Source organism: Hirundo rustica, chromosome 1 (genome assembly GCF_015227805.2).
Source record: "Hirundo rustica isolate bHirRus1 chromosome 1, bHirRus1.pri.v3, whole genome shotgun sequence".
NCBI classification, from domain to species: Eukaryota; Metazoa; Chordata; class Aves; order Passeriformes; family Hirundinidae; genus Hirundo; species Hirundo rustica.
In genome coordinates, this window is record NC_053450.1 from 89,907,699 (window position 1) to 89,921,608 (window position 13,910).

General features: G+C 41.3%; 1 protein-coding gene across 9 annotated transcripts in view; it reads left to right on the forward strand.

Moving 5' to 3' along the window:
* HIVEP1 (HIVEP zinc finger 1) overlaps positions 1–13,910 on the forward strand; it is a 128,862-nt gene that overhangs the window by 82,428 nt on the left and 32,524 nt on the right. For all 9 annotated transcript variants that reach the window (XR_009207712.1, XM_040058898.2, XM_040058906.2 and 6 more), the window contains one exon: positions 7,622–13,572. Coding sequence is in view for 8 of the 9 variants with exons in the window: in XM_040058898.2 (XP_039914832.1) it covers positions 7,622–13,572 (5,951 nt within the window). In the remaining variant the exon portion in view is untranslated. The remainder of the gene's footprint in view (positions 1–7,621; positions 13,573–13,910) is intronic.

Genomic DNA, 13,910 nt, shown 5'->3' on the forward strand with positions numbered 1-13,910 from the left:
AGATATTCAGCTTTATCTATTCCAGTCTCATAACAATGGAAGTTGATGCAAGCTCTGATAACTATGATGAAATGGCTTCTATTTTAGAGTTGGGGACAAGGGGACACTGTTTCCCACAGTATTGGTATATCCAGGTGAGGTTGGTAAGGTCTGGCTAGGTGGACAACCAGAGGAGTAGTTCAACAGGTACAGATGCAAAGCTCTGCACCCAGGCAGGAGAAGCCCCAGGCTGGGGACTGACTGGCCTACAGCAGCTCTGTGAAAGAGCCCTGGGGGTGTGGTGGGCAGCAAGCAGAGCACCCAGCAGCAGCACACCTGGCTGCAGAGGAGACCATAGTATCCTAGGCTGTGTGGATGAAAGCATTACCAGATCAGGGGAAGGAATTATCTGCCTCTACTCAGCTATCCTTAGACCACTTTTAGATACTCCAGTTATTCCAGCAGCACCCCACTCCCCGCAGTGCAGGAGGAACATCAGAAACGTGGAGTGAGTTCAGTGTTGAGTCACCACAACCATCAGGGCTGGAGCATTTGCCCTCTGAAGAAAAGCTGAGGGACCAGGGCTCATTCAGGCTTGAGAAAAGGTGGTTATCATGGAGTAAGATTCTTCATGGTAGAGAACGGTGAGAGGATGAGAGGCAAATAGGAACAAGTTGAAACAAGAGTGTTGCAGGCTGGCTTGTTCCCCACGAGGACAGTCAAGCAGTGGAAGATGTTGCTCACAGAACCTGTGTAGACTCTCTCCTTGGAGGTTTCCAATACTTTACAGTTCAAAGCCCTAAGGACTCAGGTCTGATCCTGTAGCTGACCCTGATTTGAGCAGGAGGCCGGACTAGAGATTTTATGAAGTCCCTTCCCACTTGAATTGTTTCATGATGGTATGAAATACCAATTTTCAGTTTGGAAAATTTGCTCAGGGGAGAGGTACCGGATGTGATTTCTTGGTGTCTATAGATCAATATATATTTTTCTCCACAATTACTTTTAATATATGAATTTGAGAAACACTGATTTTGTGGGTTTGCCAGGGTGTGATGGTAGGGGGCATTAAAATTTAATTTGACTTTACAAAAATGTGTGCTGTCATCAGAGTTAGTGGCACTACTCAAATGGGTGCAGGTACTACATACTACAAGGTGTACCTTCCCTGGAGCTTGTTTTAATAGGATATTTGGGTTTTTTTTGTTAATAATGAGAAATTATGATGATAAAATAGTCATTCCTGTACAAAAATTTGGTGTGAAATGACCCTTGAAAGAGGATTGGGGAACCTCTACCTGACAGCCAGTAAAATACCTTGGATGGGTCACATACCAACATTGTCTGTTAAAAACACCAAGAAAAATAATCATATGCTTACAGACATTGTGAAATCCTGAAGCCATATTCACTTTATCCATGCCCCATGGAATCATCTGCTGTTGTTGGTCCAATCCCTGTCATACTTCTTTAGCCTTTGAATGTCAAAGTTCTTCTCTACTTTTCTTTTCAACTATTCCATGTTAAAATGTGCTTTGCATACAAATCCAGTGTTTTTAAGGGTCTGCTCTAGATATGCTTGGACTGGTATTCTCAGTAATAAAAGTACGTAAACATACATTAATCCTGCTGACTGGGGTTTTCAAATACCACTGCTGACTTGAAGTGCCCCAAGTTCTGTCACTTGCCTCCTGACCTCTGAGATAGGGAGCAACCACCCTCTGGCAACTTCATAATTTCTGAAATTAGGCACCTGAAATAAGACTGTTAAAATTGTTGGTGATTAACTTTAAAATCCTATTCTATTTGTACTTAAAATTAAGCATGGCACTTGTGTTAATCATGTTCAAATCTTTGTGTTGACTTGTTTGGCTGTGAACATTTTCATAGTTGTGGGGGTTGTTTATGTAAACAAGGTTTTGTTGTTTGGAAAAAATGTAATTTTAGGGAAAAATATTTATGGCTGTACTTAGCATGTGGGAAGTAGTATGAAGCTAAAAAGGTAATTTATTTAAAAATGAACATTTAGTTATTCCTTGCTGCATTTAATGTAAGTTCTGGTGGCCTTATATTTGCCAGCAAGACTTATTTCTTTATTTTGTAATCATGTTCTTTACTTATTCATGGAAGCAGATCTAGTGAGGTCATTCATGGGTGCTTTTGATTTGGTGAAATCAAAATTAAAGAGTATGTAAAGCTTCGCTTAAATCAGAATAAGATGCTTAGTAACCGTCTCTCTCTTTTGGGAACCCTTCCATCTTTGGATCACAAGCATTGTTGGGTGTCAGAGTAACCTCTTAGCTGTTCATTTAAGACATAATTAGTAGTTGAAGACTTTCAGAAGAGACTTTATCTTACTTGCAGTGCCCTGAGAGCCAAAGTACAGAGTAGGGACTAAAGATCAGGCACTTGAATTTGAAAGTATGGGACATATGTATGGGAGCCAATAGAGATTTTTTAAATTCTGAAATGTGAAGTGAGTGCATGAGATGAAAATTATGGTGCTCATTGGACTGTAGGGATAGATAGTGGTTGCTTGCTCTATGTTCACAGGATGGCAGTAAGGGAGAAGGGAGTGGTTCCCTTCCTTGGTTCCCTCTTAATCTTTAAGTACAAGCCTAAAGCTCTATTAGAAGGGAGAGAAAGAGAGTGGGTGTTATAATAACATGTAGGCTTTGAGAAAGGCAGTTCTGGGAGTTACTTAAACAAAGCTGTTGAGATCATTTTGTCAAGACACTGTCTGGTTCACCAGTAAATGCTTTGGAAGAAAAAATCAGATCACTTATAACTTCCCTTGTTTGCTGTGTGAGTTGCTCTGCAGATTGCTATCTGCACCATCACATCTGTTCTTTTGTTCTATTTCCTGTGCATAGAGCGAAGTGCATCAGAAAAATTGTAGGTGAACATAATCATGTTTAGAAACATCAGTTTTTTCTTGTCATGTTTTGAGTGCAGAATTCATGCTGAAGCAAAGGAATTAGTGGAGAATCTTGAGAGCAGGCAGAGCAAAGCCAACCAGGCAAAGCACAAAAGAGATGCTCTGGTGTCCCTGGAATGTGAAAAGTGAGGTGCTGAGCACAGTGGCATTGTCCCCTCTTCTCCTGGCTGGGGTAACTGTCCTAGGGTGACTTTATGATACTTGTATCCCCAGTCGTCTGTTCTGTTTGTGCTGTATATTGAGTTCTGTGCCTTTAAGACTGGTTCTGGAAGCAAAGAAGGAGCAAGAAGAAGCGCGGAGTTTGTTTTGAGAACAAACTGCCTGACTCCTTCACGTTCTTCTTCTCCAGACAGGGTGTTCGGCAGAGGCTTGGAGAGACTGCAGGACAGAGATCTTTTTGCTTTTAGTTCATTTCAGCTCGTTAGGGCAGAGAAGTTCCCTGGACTGTTTTTTTTCCCCTTTTTTCTTGGAACTGTTTAAACCTGCTCTGGACTGAAAAGCCAGGGGAGCACTGGGGGCTGCACCTGTGGCCCACTGGGGTCTGGACCTCGGCATTTTCCAGCAGCGTCTGAGAGACTGGGACTGATGAGAGACTGAGAGAGCCAAGCTACATCCATGGCAAGAACTTTCTCAATTTACCATCTCACTCCAGAGCAAAAGCTTTTATTGTTTCATGTTATTCATTCTTGGTACTTGTGGGCACTTTGTTTGTTAAGTAAAATAGGTTTTTTCCAATTTTCTCTGAGGAAGTTCTTTACTGGACCGGTTTGAGGGTGGGGCCATTTGGGTTTGCTCCCAGGAGGGATCCCATTCAGGGGTTTTCTCCCAAATTTGCCCTAAACCAGGACAGTAACTTAATCCTATTTGATGTAATTCAGCTTATGAGAAAAATTCTTTTTAGACATCTGATTGAGGTGACAGCAGTTCTCAAAAATACCACTTCACCACCAGAGGAAAAGGGGAATTACCACTGAATGATGAGAATAGCTGGGTGACTGCCGAGGGGGTGAGCAGAACACATGGCATGGCAGGGAGAGAAAGAAAAGCAGATCAACTTAATTATTTTTTTCCACATGAGGATGTTTTTACATTCTTTTTGTTCAGTGTCAGTTTGTGGATGTGGGTACTCAGATGGCCCTGGCAAGTCATCACACTCCTGAAAATTGCAAGGCAGAGGAGTCTAGCATTTGGGGACTGATGCTTTCTGCCAGTTTTGTTGATTCTCTGGAAATATTGGTGCAGTTGACCTTTGTGCAATCATGTAGCTGTAGATTAAGAAACGTGCAGTGGAATATCTGCAACATAAACAGGGAATATGGAGCAAAGACTTATGCAAAAAGAATGACAGCCTGAAAATAGATGAAACAAAGTTGTTGGTACACCCTTTTGTTTTCTCTAGATATGCCAGAAATTTGGTTGTTAGCAAACATAAGGTGAATATTTCCATTAAGAATAATAATAAAGATTTCTAAATTACCCAGGAGTAGGGTAGAAGACAGGATTTAAACAATTTTTAAGCCATGTGAAGTCATTGTCAAGTAAGTACATTGACAAGATTCCATAGACGGATACACTGAAGCAATTCTGTGACTCCATCTTAGTTCTCAAGATTTCTTTAGACTGGAATTTTATTGGTATAGAAGCAGCACAATTATAGTGAAGACTGAAAAAAACCCTTTTTCTATATGTAATGCAATGCATTACTTGCCTTTATTCTTTTTTCTTTTCTTTTCAACTTCTCAAACAATTTTTATACTTCGGCATGTGTTGAACAGCATTTTTAAAAGTAAAGCAGTGAGATTATGGAAAATTCTGATCTTGTTATTCAAAGTGATTCAATCTTTTTAATTGCTTGATTGATAGAGTTACATATTTACTTCTTTTAAGGCTTTTGTGAGCCACATTATATCTTTCAGCTGTGTTCACTGGTACATTGTGCAGGCTGAGTATTCTTGTTCTTTGGCACTGTATGGTCGAAACCCAGAAAGAGTAGCTTTGAATATTCCAATATATCAGGAAGCACCACATCATTTGATTGCTCAACTGCTGAACTATGAAACAATTTAGTCTTTTTTGTGTACATTTGCTTGGATGCTTGCAATTCAGGGCACTCTTACTTTCCTAGCAGTGTAATCTGCCCAGCTCTTCCCTTAGCGCTCTGGTACAAACATCGGCAGTGTGATCGGTGTGGAGGCGTGATTGTGACAGCACAAAAGCTACAGTGTGTGCATAAAAGGAACCAAATCACTTATGCGCAATTAACGTGGCCATGTTTCAGAGAGATCACCAAACCATGGCTAAAAGCACACTTTTATATAATTACCTTGTTATTTTCTCTTTGATTCGTATAAAGGTGTTTTTTCTTGTTATTGAAGAAAAAACAATTGCAGTAGATGATGAATTGTAAAGAATTCACCCTTAATAATATGAATGATAACTTATTAGTGTAAGTCACTACTAAATTGTGAAGCAATGGAATGTACAAAACATTGTGATGGAAGACTGCTTGGCTTTGAATATGTTACATCCAGCCTAATAGGAATAGGTTTTGATGATACAGCAACAAATCCAAAGTTTGTTTAAAGGTTAAATGAACAACTACTGCAGAAATTTCTTTCTGGATGCCCAAGAGGAGCAGAGAGTTACCAGAACTAGGATTTGGAGCCAGTAGTTCTGGAAAGGGATTCAAGCATCTCTTTCATGGGACTGCTGAATGTGGCAGAAGAGACTCTAACTCTTCATAGGAAAACTTTCTTTAGTAGGGCTGGGAGAGGAATGGGTCAGGTTCTGCAGAGCTTCCACATTTGCAATGAATTATGTGTGCTGTGGTTTCACCCCAGCCAGCAGCCAAGACTCCATAATTCCCATTCTACCCACTGTAAAGAAAGTTAACTCTACCCCAGCCAAAACCAGCACATTGTGTGATATGTAATCTTTAATCTTTCAGTTTGCAGAGTAATCTGAATATCCATTCACCCTAACTGAATATATGTGTATAATTAAGTTGGCATAGAAGCAGAAATTAGGTTTTGAAATTCTAAGTGTCTGGCATTGACACACATCCCAGCTGGGTTGTGCTCTGGCATGGAGAAAATATAACTTCTTTGCTTTTTTCCCCCTACTGGTCACTTTGCATTCTCTTCTGCTCGACAAGCTGTAGGCATTGCCTGGATTTCCTCTACACAGAACAGGAATTTCACTTGGGATTCATCAGATACAGTATCTCTTGTCAGATGCACACAATGCATTGGCTTTCCTCCCACCACAGTATGAAATCCAGCTGGTGTTTCTGCAAGAGGACACTCCTTGTGTCAGTCCAAGGGGCCATAGGGTTGATGGGTACTGGGAAGTCTGAGATGCCTCCACTTGCCTCCTTGTGAAGTTGACTGTGAGAATTTCATCCCTTTATACGTTGTCATAAGGATGTTCTTCAGCTAGAAGTGCACATAAACCTCTGTTCCTGAGTTACTTATGCAGGAAAAACTGCATGGGGTTACTCGGCGCTGCTTCCCAAAATGTGTATGTCTGAACCTCCCCAGAGCCATCAGCCCTACATTCACGTCAGATTCCTTCTTTGCTTTTAATATTGGCAGTCAGACGAGTAGGGGTTTTACTAACAACATGATGAAGGAGTTGTTAAAGGCTAAAAAAATTAATTTACGTCCATTTAATATTTAGCTTCTTCTGTCCTACCAGTGGTGCTAGGGGAGGCAGTGGCTGTGACTGAGTCTACATTAGGATAAAAGTAAAAAAAAAAAAAAAAAAAAAAAAAAAAAAAAAAAGCTGTTACATTATCATACATTTGAGGCTGACAAAGGTGTGTAACTTGGGTTTCCACTAAAAAAAAGGTTTCTATGTATCAACACTGAAATTCAGTCTATTTGTGATTTTCATTATAGAGGGAATTGGACTGTCTACAAATACAAGTGCTTCCTACAAAATTATTCTGCTGAATAATGCTCCAGTTCATTTGCTGTTCCCTAACCCCCTGAAACTCTGCATGCATATCTTCTTAAAATCACCAACAAGTGTAGCTAGTAATTAAATAATTCAAATTTAGTTTATTTTGTTTCATGATACACAAATAGGAAGTCATTTAAGTGTGACTGATTTTATTCATCCACAGTAGTTGCTCATCTGAAATGCTATTGAAATTGTAAATTGGAGCTTTGAAATACAGTATTTGAAAGATGGTGTGGGTGGTTGTGCCATTTCCATGATAAATCTTCTTTCAAATATAACCATGAGGAAGTTGTGTTTATTCCTTGACTATAGGAACATATAGATGGAAAAAGTGACAAACATGACATATGTGTCTTGGTTCATCATTTTCCTCCTATAATGATTTGAATTCTTAAATTAGTGCAAGAGAGAGGCTTCTTTTACTTGTCTGGAAAGGAATTGCTAAAATATTCCTTCAGTAGCCTTCCTTTTCTTACATTTCCTTTGAAGCTTTTCCTATAGTGAATTACTTTTGTAATGTCTTCGAGAATCAGTTAGAAAGCATTGCTCATTTTAGATGAAAACAAAGTAGATCTTCACTAAAATACATTTACTTTTATCTGAAAGTATTTGGAGGCTGCAGAGACAGACAGTCCTATTGCCCCAGGGCTTACTGTTGAAACTTAGAGGTGGTAAAATAGTATAAATACTATACTGCATAATCCAGTCTGAATATTTTTTATTCTCTTTGTGTTTTAACAGAAATCACTGATGCTGGTACTAGAGGAACCCAAGATGCAATTAAGGGTGTGAAAAGAAAAAAGATTGTGTCTGAAAACCATCTTAAAAAAATACCAAAATCGCCTTTGAGGAGCCCTGCTGAAGCCAAGGTTAAGCAAAATGTAGACTCTTCACCACTAAAAGCTCTTCCAGATGCCTCCAAACATGCCACAGCACAGGATCACCTGCCCGTGCAAAATGGAAATCAGTGTACCAAACAAAATGGGGGAGCATTTAGCAGTGAGATAAGTGTTGAAACAACCAAACCTGAGGCATCAATACAGACAAAGCTTTCACTGACGCATCAGTCCTTAGATTTGTGTAAACAGGCAGTGGGGGATACTGATGCAAACCAACTGAACTCAGCAGAGAGGAAGCCTCCCTCAAATTCTTCATCAAGTAATACAAAGACTGACAGTAATGAATGTATTAATTTTGTTGATTGCAGTACATCATCCCCATGTACGCGTACTGCATTCGATGTCTTACTAAAAGCTATGGAGCCTGAACTGAACACATTAGCACAAGAGTGCCCCCCTTACGGGATGCAGATAGAGAAACTGAGACCAAATAAAACTGTAAGCACCTCTTCTAGTCTCACATCCAATACAATAAGTGTCCAAAATCAGTCTGCTTTGTCACAACAGGAGTTTGCAGCTGGACCTCCCTATTACCCGTGTACGTTGAACAATGTGCATGTAGCAACAACAGCCAAGATTGGACAAGCACAAGGCCAATCAGTTTCTCATTCACAAGACCTTATTACTAAAACCAGTCAGCAAAATCACCAGATTGTTATGTGTCCAAGTTTAACTAGGTCGCTGGTGCAACAGCAGAGTCAAGAAAACCCCAAGCTCCAGCAGATCTACAGCATAGCAGTAACTTCGTCTGTCGTTCACACCTCATCTTCCACTGTAACTCAGGTTTTTTCTCAAAACCCACTAGTAGCTAGTTCATCTTCACCGTTGTCAATTAACACATCGAGTTCAACACACTTGTCTATTGGTCCAGTGTATAACTCAGCCCAGATAGCATCAGTTGTAAACCATGGTGTAGAACAAATATGTAACCTCTTGAAAGACCAGAAGCCTAAAAAGCTAGGGAAATATGTGTGTGAGTATTGCAATCGGGCCTGTGCCAAGCCCAGTGTTCTCCAAAAGCACATCCGATCCCATACTGGAGAGCGACCATATCCTTGTGTGACATGTGGGTTTTCATTTAAAACCAAAAGCAATCTCTACAAGCACAAAAAATCTCATGCACATGCTATCAAACTTGGACTTGTCTTACAGCCAGATTCAGGTGGCCTCTTCTTATCTCATGACTCGGACAAAGCACTTAGTATTCATTCAGACGTGGAAGAAAGCGGTGAAAGTGAAGATGAAGGCACTGCAGATGAAAGACAAGATGATCAAGAACTGGAACCTGCACAGTTAGTGAAAGTCATTTCAAATGCAGAAACACTGCAGAAAGGAAGCCCTATTCCATTAAGCAACCCCGACTGTATACCAGGTGACACTTCATTACATGATGCAGAACCTCAAGCAAGGGCAGCTTTACCAAAAGTAGTAGTTCATCCTGTAAATGTTTCTCCATTGAGGGCTGATAGCCCAAAAGTGACAGAGCCAGCACCTGAGCTTGCTGCAGCACAGAAGAAAGGAGATTCTAAAGTCACAACTCTTCAGTCAAATTTAGCACATACAGCCTCATTCAAGGAGAATGACATAAAGCAGCATCAGAAAGTAGAAGCAGGCCTGTTAGAGGAACAGCCGGGATCTACAGGAGGACCAGTGCATGCTCAACTCCAGAGACAACAGGCAACTGATGGTTCTCAAGATCAGCAAGGAAAATGTCTTTTGAGCCCTAGAAGTTTGGGTAGTACTGATTCCGGTTATTTCTCTCGTTCCGAAAGTGCCGATCAAACAATGAGCCCTCCAGCTCCTTTTGTAAGGGGGTTGTTGAGCTCTGAGAAAGATCCAAATAAAAATCTGCCATGTGTGCCACGAGCAAGTGGCGTGGTAGCATCAGTGGTACAAACTGTTTGTGCCGAAAAAAATCTGATTCTCTCTGGCCAAATGCGACCTCCCTTGGCAACGAAAACTCTTGAGGAGCGTATCTCAAAGTTGATTTCTGATAATGAAGCTGTTGTGGATGACAAACAGTTAGATAGTGTGAAACCAAGAAGAACATCTCTTTCGAGAAGAGGAAGCATAGATTCACCAAAATCCTACATATTTAAGGATTCTTTCCAGTTTGATTTAAAGCCCATGGGAAGAAGAACTAGCTCAAGTTCCGATATACCAAAGTCTCCTTTCACACCCACTGAGAAATCCAAGCAAGTTTTTCTTCTTTCTGTACCATCCCTTGACTGTTTACCTATAACACGAAGTAATTCCATGCCTACAACCAGTTACTCAGCAGTACCTCCTAATGTTATACCTCCCTCTCATCCTCTTCGAGGAAGCCAGTCATTTGATGATAAAATTGGCTCTTTATACGATGACGTTTTTGTATCGGGACCTGCTATTCCACTGAACCAAGCTGGACATCCTCGGACCCTGGTTCGACAGGCAGCGATAGAAGATTCTTCTACTGGTGAAAGCCAAGGTCTTGGACCAGTGCGATCTGTAGAAGAAAGTTATCTGGGTTGCAATTTGTCAAATGAATCCTTATTACAAAGGAGCAAATCCCTGGCACAGGGATCAAATTTAGAAAAAGCAAAGAAGTCCCCTCAGGTGCGAGGAACAATGTTTGAATGTGAAACCTGCAGGAACAGATATAGAAAACTGGAAAATTTTGAAAACCACAAGAAATTTTATTGTTCAGAGTTGCATGGACCTAAAACTAAAGCAGCAGTTCGAGAGCCTGAGCACAAAACTGCTCCAAACAGTACACAGCCTCAAATTCTACACTACAGAGTCACAACTTCAACTGGTGTCTGGGAGCAGACATCCCAGATAAGGAAAAGAAGGAAAATGAAAAGTGTTGGTGATGATGACGACCCACAGCAAAATGATACAAGCATACCATCAAAGAACACAGAAGGCCAAAGCAAGCCAGCAAATTCTTCCAGTCTGTCAAAACACAGCACCACAACCGTGGTAGGACCACAACAACCAAGCAAACTTCTGCTTCAGAATTCCCAAATTCAGCTTGTGGCTCGTGGTACAGATCAGACTACTGAGCCAAAGATGGCTCCACTCATTGAAAAGCAGGCAAGTTCAGCTGTGCAAGAAAAGGCGGAGTTGAAAAGACAAGGCACTGGCATTTCAGTAATACAGCACACAAATTCACTAAGCAGAAATAGCTCATTTGAGAAATCAGAGTCGTTTGAAAGAGTATCACCAGTTTCTTCTCAAGAACCCAACAAGGCAGCAAAGCACCGCTCTTTGAATACAGTTGTAATCCAAGAAGACAGACTCCCTCATCTAAGCAGTCCCCAGCGTCACCAACCCTTGTCATCAGAACCGCCTAGAGGGGAAGTTCAGGGAAGCCAGTTAGTTTCTAATGAGAGAAGTGCACCACTTCAGCCATCAAGACTCGTTCGCCAGCATAACATCCAGGTTCCTGAAATACTGGTCACAGAAGAACCAGACAGAGAGCAAGAAAACCAATGCATTGACCCAGAAAAGACAGAAAGGTTTAACTGGCCACAACGCAGTGAAACGCTGTCAAAATTGCCAACAGAAAAGCTTCCACCGAAGAAGAAGAGAATTCGGTTGGCTGAAATAGAACATTCATCTGCTGAATCAAGTGTTGACTCCACACTTTCCAGAAGCCTAAGTCGGGAGAGTAGCTTGTCTCATGCCTCCAGTTTCTCAACTTCACTTGATAAAGATGAAACTTTAAAGGCTGAGAACCCTTCCAAAGCAGAGCCTGTTAGTAAGTCTTCAGAATTCCTCATGATTCCTGCTGGCTCACATGCACTGGCAGTGCCTGGACCTCATTACCGGGAAATGAGACGTGCTGCCTCAGAGCAAATCAGCTGCACGCAGCCCTCGATGGAAGCTGTGGACTACAGGAGTAAGTCTTTTGACTGCGGAAGCATGTCTCCATCAAAACCTCTCCCACTTGTAGAGGTAGCCACTCCAAAAGTGTCATCTGCAAATGGAGCTGCTGGACATGTGCCTCTGCTAGAAAGGAGGAGGGGGCCATTTGTAAGACAAATATCTTTAAATATTACTCCAGAAAATCAACCGCCTCAAGTGAAATCAACTTCTTCATTGCAGGCAGCTCATGCTGCAGATGTGCCCACAGTGCCATTGCACAGGCTGCAGACCTCTGGCAAATCCTCGGTGGAGTTTCCTTCAAGTACTCAGCATTCACAGACTAATTCCAGGCCTCATTCAGCAATTCAAAATTGTAATCCTGTTAGCCTGTCTTCTTCAGCTCAGCAACCTCTAGATCCCATGTTGAATAATCAAGGCCAGCCATCCTTGACTCATCAGCCTTCCCAGCCATCTACTAAAACATCGGCCCAAGGGGAGCAAGCAAGCACAAACTCACTTTCTTGTCAGCCTGATGAAAAAAAGGACTGTTTTGCTCCAAAGTATCAACTTAAAGTTAAAACATTACATATAGGTCAGCCATACTCTTCTAAATTGCTAAAAAATGCTTTATCAACTCAGACTGGTCTGAGTCAAGTTGGGGTGGACCAGAATGCATCTTCCTTTGAAGTGCAGACAAAACTCTCTCACATGTCTAATCCATACTCTGTGCCTCCTCTAAAGGAAATTGTTCCTAATAACTGCAGTAGTCAGGTACATCAGATTCCTCCTTTTGTGGTTCCCGTCCGTATTCAGAGCAGTATGCCATCCTATGGCTTCGCAACTGTGACACCCCTGCCTCACATTTTAGTGACGCAGGATCAGGGAAATCAGTCTGTCAGCAAAACAAATGTTGTGACAGTGCCAACGCTTGAAGGCAAAACTGAGCTGCCAAAATCTCACAAAGATCATCAGAGGACTTCGCCAAATTCATTTGAATTTGAAAATTCACCACCAGAAAGTGGAACCAGAAATTCACCTTTGTCAAGCTCTTTGAACATCATTCAGAAAGTGCCAGTTAGCGGACTCTTCCCTCAACCAGAAGTTACAGCTTCAAGTAAACGAATGCTTTCCCCAGCAAACAGTTTAGATATTGCCATGGAAAAACAACAGAAACGTGTTAAAGATGAGAGTGGAGCTGCTTGTATGACGGATGCTAGACCATTGCATTCAGTCAATGTTAGATCTAATGACACCACTAGTAAGCAGAAGAAACCAGTTTTGGTAAGACAGGTTTGCACCACAGAGCCTCTTGAAAATCACCTCTTGGATCCTGATGTTGTTACACAGCATGAAAAAGGCATCAAGGCCGGTACTTCAGACCTGCCTGACCGTCAGTCATCTGACACTGGGGTTTCAGAAACCCTAAAGAAGTCACCAGAATCCGAAGACCTTAAAGCTTTCACATCACCGGTGTTTGTAGTTAGGAAATCTTCTGAACTGTCTCCAGTGAATAGCCAGAGTTCTATTCTCAAGGCTGTAGGTAGCAGCCAAGAAAGAAGGTCCCCGAGTAACAGTGAAGAGAGCACCCACATCAGCAGCCCGGGCCAAGCAAAGCCTGTAGCAACACTGGCTGTGATCAATGCAGGAGAAATGCAGAGGTTGTCATTTCCAAGCCTCAAGACCACAACGAATTTTACCTGGTGTTACCTCATGAAGAGGAAACCATTGCATCTGCTGCAAAATGATCAAAAAATCTCTGCCTATTCTACATGGACCATTAGTCCCAACAATCCAAATCCACTCGGTTTGTCGACAAAGGTGGCTCTCTCCCTCCTCAATTCCAAACAAAAAGTTGAAAAACCACTGTACACTCTAGCAAGAACTACGCACCCCAGATCTGATGTATTGGTCTATTCAAGCAAGTGGAAGAACAGCTTGACCAAGGTACTTAAGCTATGTTTGATGTACACTGATCATTTACAGAGGATTTGCTTTGAAAATCATGCGTAATATGCCTGACACATACCATATATGTGCTTATTTATTATTCTAATTATGCTGGACCAAACTGCTAAAAAGATCTTAAGTAATTCAATTAAGAAAACCGTTCACAAGGATTTGTCATTTTTTAATGGAAATTAGTTCCTGGGTTTAAATCCGTGTATTGAGTGTTTATTGTGGCAGGAATGTGTTTGGCTATTTTTTCTGTCATGCAAAGGGTAGAACAAAGTAAGTCTGTTATTATTATTGAATTATTATTTTAAACACTTCTAACTTAAATT